The following is a 7,264-nucleotide window of genomic DNA, read 5'->3' on the forward strand; positions in this document are numbered from 1 at the left end:
CGATCCCCTTCCTGAAGCCACAAAACCTTTGATCGCTGCCTCCAGAAAGACTCTTCTTGATATGACAAAGTTTGAAGTCCGTCCATCAACTCCTTCTTTTCTTGTTGTACTGCCTCAGAAACAGACACGACAAGAAGTTCCTTCAACCTTGACTGTATACCAAGCATTTGGAGTTGTCGACCCCTAAACACTCGCTTTTGCCACTTATCCAACTAGATATGAGTGTGTGCGATCTTTTTAGTAACGCAGAACATTAGTGTGCCAGCAATGTCAATTCTCCAAGCCTCAGTCACTACTCCCACGCACTCAGGATGCTGTACGGCTATACCCAAAAAGCTTCAAACTTAAACCGATGAAACTTTGGTCTAGAAGCCACATGAGTCGTACTGGCCTTCAAAAGAATAGGCACATGATCGGAATTAGTCGGCTGCAGATGAAAGAGCTTCGAATGACCAAACAGATCAAACCAACTTGCGTACATACTGCTCTATCCATCCTCAACTAAGTTTCTGAGTTCCACCAAGTAGCCATTGCCCCATGATACCTTAGATCCAACAACTGCCCGTACCCTAAGGCCTCCCGAAACCCTCTCATCTGCCTTTCCGCCCTAACCGGACCACTGATCTTCTCCCCATTATTCAATATCTCATTAAAGTCTCCAATGATTATCTAGGGTAGCGAATCAAGATCCGAGAGGTCTCGGAGCAATTGCCAGGATCTATCCCTTTCTCTAGTCCTAGCATAGCCATAAAAGCCCGTCAACCTCCATGACGGTAATCCAGAACCCCCAACCACCTCCGCATCCATATGGTGGGCCGATGTTGTTCTCATATGCAAATTAACATCGTCATTCCAAAATAACCCCAGGCCCCCCGCTTGACCCTCGCTAAGGACTGTCTCTGCATGTGCAAACCCTAGGGCACGATGTAGTTTGTCAAAGTCCTCCTTCCGGCTAATCTTTGTCTCGCAAAGAAATACGATCTGAGGACGTTTTTGAGTAATCAAATCCTTCGGGGCCCTAATCATAGCATCATTACATATTTCTCGGCAATTCCAACTGAGTACGTCCAGATCCATGATAGATCGATTTGCTTTCTAAAACCTAGAAAGTAACCCTAGCAGCAGAGCAACTAGGTCAATGTTGTTCAATTTGTCTCGGACGACCAGTATTTAACAAAGAATATCACAAATTAATGGTCACTAAATTCTTATTCTATCAATCACTTTAGTCACTTTGCATTCTCCATCAATATCTCAGTTAACTAGACGATATTTTTGCACATATGCATTTTTTATAGGGTAATTTGGTCAAAATCTCACTTTAGCCATTTCTCCCAATCAATCCAATTCAGATTTCTTAGTTTTTCACCTGTGGCTAGGCGAAGATATTTTTGATATTGTGGCAAATTTTCTTTAACGGAAAAATAATGGAGTGACTAAAGGGAATAACAGAGTTAAAATTGAATGACCATAGTGATATATTTAAAAACTGAGTAACCAAGGTGTCCAACAGATAAAGGTTGAGAGATCATTTGTGATATTCTCCATATTCTTAATAATCTTAGTTCTTTGTTTCTCAAATCTATATGGCTCGTTGATTAACTTTTGTCGCTAATTGTAATATTGTGTAATTGTCTTTCAATAGCCACACCCTTCCCTTAATAATCTTATTATACCTGTTCGTTTTTGAAAATTTTACACGCACGTTCGACCTAATTAATTCAGTTACCTGGCTCTTCAACCGCCCCGGTTTCCCTCACCCCCAAACACCCTTTTATTTTCTCAACCTTTCAACTTTACCCTTTGAATGCCTCCAACACCTCATGTAGCCACATACTCGTCGGTGGGGAGATGGGTGCACCAAGTGCAGCAACTTTAGGTAGCAATGGCTTTTAAATTTGTTGGTGGTTGAGCTCTAACCTCGCCATGGATCCTGATGCAAATTTCGTTATAGATCATGGCAGATCACTTACAGTACTTCAGATCACTTGCAAATTATATAACGCTACCACATCCATCAACTCTGGCTTTAAGCATTATATGAGTTGGCCGTGGTTAAGTATATACTAGCCTTTAACCCGTGTGTTCACAAGGATAGTCGAAGAGAGGAACGTGTGATTGTTCTCTTAATTTTGTTTGTTTTCATTTTATGTTTATCTAACAATTAAGAATCAAAATATGCTAATGTAATAATTTATTAAATAGAGGGTTTTTTGGGTGTTTTAAAATTTGGTGAAGTCTATGTCACCAAAATTAGGGTTCCAAAAAAAAAAAAATGAAGACGCGACATGAACTATAATAGTCATGAATTATTTTTACAAACTAGATTATTAGAGCGTCAGTAGCGGTGGACTCAAAATTTAGAATTATATTTGGGCCTCAAGATATCAGTCGATTTGAATAGTCAGCAAAAAAAAGGATAAGATTGAGTTTCGAATTTTGCCTGTACTTTAGACCTATTTTGAGACTTATACGAAGAATCAAAATAACACACGAAAGTAAATAATTCATTGAACTTTTAGCGATAGCAATCGCTCAAGAGGACATCCCGAGTAAAAGTGGGAGCGTACAATAGCCAAGATTGGATTGACCCCAAATCTAAAATAGAACAAACTAGAGGGTGTACTACACCATCAAATTTGTTGCCTTTTGAGTTAGCTGTTTTTTTTTTTCTAAGGAGTCTTGGTTTCATATCTCCCCTTTACGTACTATCTTTTTTAATTAATAAATTATTTTAATTGCAAAAAAAAAAAAAAAATCTAGTAGAAGTCAAAGGTAAGACCCTAATATCCCAAAGACAATTACCAACAATGAAAACATTGTCACGATCTTGAGATTTGTGAATAAACCAATATAGTCTGATTTAAGGGAAAGCAAAAATCCAGCGGAACGATCAAAGCTATCCTCGACCCAGCATAACTCACACTACTTGTCTAGTCATGCAATTGTGATATATTCACAGTGCACCTGTACTGAGAGTCATGTCAACCCGCTAAGAAATTTGATTCCCCGGCCTATGTAAGATCCCCCGCCTCTTGCTTCAAATTCAAAAGTCATGTTGTAGGAGCTTTCTTTTGAAGTCAATTTTGAGCTTTATTAGTTTATATAGAAATATTAGGTTTAGAACATTACAAAAGTGGTTTAGATATTCTAGCATTGAATGATGTTTACTTGCCTAAGTTTGCAAGGAATAAGATTTAGAATCGAGGGTAATTTTAAGTCCTTTTTGTAATAGGCTTCTAATGTCTAGTAATCAAATATCCAGAATTCAGTAATCAAATCGTCTATCTTTCCATCCTCCTTCAAAACCCTAAATTTTCCAATCCGGTCTCCTCAACATCGATCGATCTTAACATATATCCTGCACAACTTCCGATCAACAAGACCGAGAGCTAGCTAGGGGGTCGATAATCGTAGAGAACCAACCATGTTCACCAGGCTAATTGGGAAACCTAAAGCGGATGAATCCTCCGGTGCCCTAACCACCATGTCCTTAGAAAAGTTAACCGAGACACTTGAAGTGCTGGAGCGAAAGGAGAAAGTACTAGAGAGGAAGGCTGCTGTTGAACATGAAAGGGCCAAGGCTTTCTCCAAAGCAAAGAATAAAAGAGCTGCTATTCAGTGTTTGATTAAGAAGAAGAGGTTCGAAGAGCAAATAGAGATACTCGGAAAATCCCAACTGCGACTCCATGATCAGATGATACTGCTAGAAGGTGCGAAAGCTACCACGGAAACTCTAGATGCCTTGAGAACTGGAGCAGCTGCAATGAAGGCAATGCAGAAAGCAACAAAGATAGATGACGTAGACAAGGTCATGGATGAAATTAATGAGCAGATGGAGAACATGAAGCAGATCCAGGAAGCTTTGTCGAATCCGATTGGTGACGGCTTTGATGAGGATGAGTTGGAAGCAGAACTTGAAGAGCTCGAAGCCGCTGAGCTGGAACGAGAACTTCTTCAGCCTGTAACTACAAGCACGTCTACTTCTGCAGCTCCGGTGCAGGTCCCAGCAGGAGTTAGGCAACCCAGTACTCGTCCTGTTCCGGAGAAGCGTAGTGCTGAAGAAGATGAACTGGCTGCTTTGCAGGCTGAGATGGCACTATAATAAGCAGGTACACCCTCTGCAGGATAAATGGTTCGAACCATTGATTTGGTACGTACTGAGAAACATTATTTGAACTGCATGGTTTCTGTGGATAAATTTTAATAACCGAAAGAAAATTTGTTCTAAGTTGGTAATTTTTGCATGTGATACTTCTTTCTATTTGTTAGTTGATAAATTTGCAGGCTTTGGAATGTGTTTGAACACAATAGAGCGAGTGTAGTTTAAGATTTTTCTCCAGCTATTTGTAATGTGAAGTTATTAATAACTGTTTATATTCGATACTTGGAATATCTGCTTAATTTTTTTTTCCCACGCATGAAAAGAGACCAAAGGAAAACTATAATTAAGAAGGGGGACTCCAGGAAAAGTGTAGGAGAATGGTACCTAGCTACTATCGGACATTTAATTTATTGCAGTTGTATGATCTTTTTGCTTGAATTCGGTTATTCTATTCCACCTCTTAGAAAGAAAGATCTTTTCGCTTGAATTCGGTTATTCTATTCCACCTCTTAGAAAGAAAAGGATTTGAATCAAAATAATTAATAGCATGCATTTATACAAAACTTTCTTGAGCACACCCGATAAAGCCATATATAAACAGTAAAGTGAAATCCAGTCCACAAATTAGCATCAAAAAAAGAAATCCAGTCCACAAATTAAATAAGATGCACAAAACTGTTAAACAGGGACAAGCGTGGCCCGTGGCCTACCATTGTACCGATACTGTCCCAACTTAACTACCTATTAGGTTCCGATGGCAATATAAGGAACCCAAAATTGGGCCAATGACAATTGGAGACGCAATTGGAGAGAGATCCACTCTGATACTATATTAAACAGCGCCAAGCGTGGCCAGTGGCCCACCATTGTACCGATACTGTCCCAACTTAACCACCTATTAGGTGTTGGGTTTTAATCACAAAAGGCCTCAGTACAATTGGGTGAGATCCACCCACTTATAAGTTATATTTTATTTGTCACTTTTCCAATGTGAGATCTTTCCTCTCCAACAAAAACAAGCTACAAATAAGCATGCAAGTCCAGAATAAGAACACAGTAATGAAACCAAAACAGAATATTCTAACTTACTTTTTTTCTCTCAAAACATCAGCAATAAAATTTGTGAGATCATTCCCATAGAATCAATGTTTATACAAGGTTATTCACAAGAACATAACAAGATGCATGTGGCTGGCAAATCAGCAACACATGTCCGCGTGCAAGGGGGCGTTATGGATTTCTAGGAATACGCTATACACATGTTCAAATGCATGACCTTCTGTTCAATCATATAAATAGCAGGCGGTCATCCTTTGTAGAAATGTTCTAAAAATCGCCTAAGCGCTGAGCGGCTGGCAACAGACTCGATTTCTTCATAATCGGGTGAAGTAGTCGGTCAGCATGTAGGCGGGAATTCGGCGGGATTGAGCGGTCCTAGGCGGGCCTGGGCGTTCCTAGTCGGATTTGGGCGGGGCTAGGCGCTTGTCTTCTCTCTCATCTGAGTCGTCTTCTCTCTCTGTCTCAGCCTCTCCGGGTCGCAATCTGACCCTCTCTTCTCGGCAGCCTCTATCTCTTCGTCAGCCCACTCTCTCCTCTTAAGTTTTCAGACCAGTCTTCAAGATCTGTGCTCTGTAATAATGGCTAAAAAGAGAAAAACTGGGCAGGAGTCGTGCGGCTGCCTTAGTTTTTAGAAAAATTATCTTCAATGACGCGGTCATCAAGAGTCATTGCTGCAATGATAGCTTTTACTTACTTGGTATAAAAAAATGGGAGAATTTCATAAATGGTCAACTATGACTCATTCGACACTTTAGTCATTCTAGTTTCAAAATATCACTTTGGTCACTCAAGTATTACACTGTCATTCACAAAAGTCACCCAAGGGGCATTTTTTCTTACAACAAAGTGACTTTTGTGAATGACAGTGTAATACTTGAGTGACCAAAGTGATATATTTGAAACTTGAGTGACTAAAGTGTCGAATGAGTCATAGTTGAGTGACCAAAGTGACTATTCTCCCTAAAAAAATAGAGTCCCACTCTCTCTTATTCTATCTCGTAGCTTCGTAGCTATTTGTTTTTGTCTTTCACTGAGCAAAGGAGAGTGGTTCTCTCCTATTTTTTTTTGTTTTATCATTCACTGGACAAAAGGGCGTGGGACACCTTTTGTTGTATAGCCACTTCGATTGATCAACAGAGAAACAAATCAATTGGATTAGTCTCCGTTTATAATTGTCATTTAATTATAAAAAAACAATAATATCTTATTTCTAAATCACTTAAGCTATATAAATTTAATAAAAAATAAAAACCGCCTAGGCTGGCGCTAGGCTCCGAGTTACCGCCCGACTAGCGCCTAATGATTTTTAGAACTTTTATTATATTCACATCCCGTTGGGGCAAAACCACTTCCCTAGTCCCTGGCCAGCCGTAATAATGTCTCTGGTGACAATGGCCAGCTGCTTATACTTTATCTTGTGGCAACAGCAGCAGCACTAGCGCCTCTTGTTAGCGTCACCTTAAGAGCCAAACAAATTTTTTGTCTCAGAGTCTCAGAGTCTCAGACGATGCGATGATATCTTCACGTCATGCTGGACTGGAATCGGTGTCCATGTATTGAGATTGGCCATGTAAGAACTATAGTAACCTTGTTTTGCAATTAGAAATATCAATCCTTCGAACTAAAATTTTCATATTTGTGCGTTTTGCATCCCTATATCCTCCTTATGTGTGTCTCGATATTCCAAGTTTATATTGCTATACGATTCCTTTACTTGGGATTAAAAATCAATTAAGTGTTTTTTTTTTCGTGGAAATACTTCAAATAAAATACTCAAAAGAGAGCCAAGGGATTACAACACTGTTAACAGGGCAAATTAAGTTTAGAATGAATTAATTTTTAGAATAAACTTTTCTAGTATGGAATAGGTTTCTTGTCTTAGTTTGCAAGGAATAAGATTTAATTCTAGAATCCTATTTTGCAAAGAATAAGGTCTAGTCCTATCCTATTCCTAGTAGATTATGGCATAGTGCTCTATATATATATAAGGCACCCTAGATTGTCAGAAATTCAGAATTCTTGTCTTAGTTTGCAAGGAATAAGATTTAATACCTTCTCGTGCGCTCTCTGTTTCTCAGATACTGAAACCAAGAAAACAAC

At 39.2% G+C, this 7,264-nt stretch overlaps 1 protein-coding gene across 1 annotated transcript; it reads left to right on the forward strand.

The window, feature by feature from the left end:
* The first annotated feature begins 3,243 nt into the window (after positions 1–3,243).
* LOC112196906 (vacuolar protein sorting-associated protein 32 homolog 2) lies at positions 3,244–4,105 on the forward strand. Its single transcript, XM_024337375.2, has one exon. It carries the CDS (start codon positions 3,428–3,430, stop codon positions 4,103–4,105), a length of 678 nt encoding a protein of 225 aa, XP_024193143.1. The 5' UTR covers positions 3,244–3,427.
* Positions 4,106–7,264: the final 3,159 nt, after the last annotated feature.

Source organism: Rosa chinensis, chromosome 4, assembly GCF_002994745.2.
Source record: "Rosa chinensis cultivar Old Blush chromosome 4, RchiOBHm-V2, whole genome shotgun sequence".
Classification (NCBI taxonomy): domain Eukaryota; kingdom Viridiplantae; phylum Streptophyta; class Magnoliopsida; order Rosales; family Rosaceae; genus Rosa; species Rosa chinensis.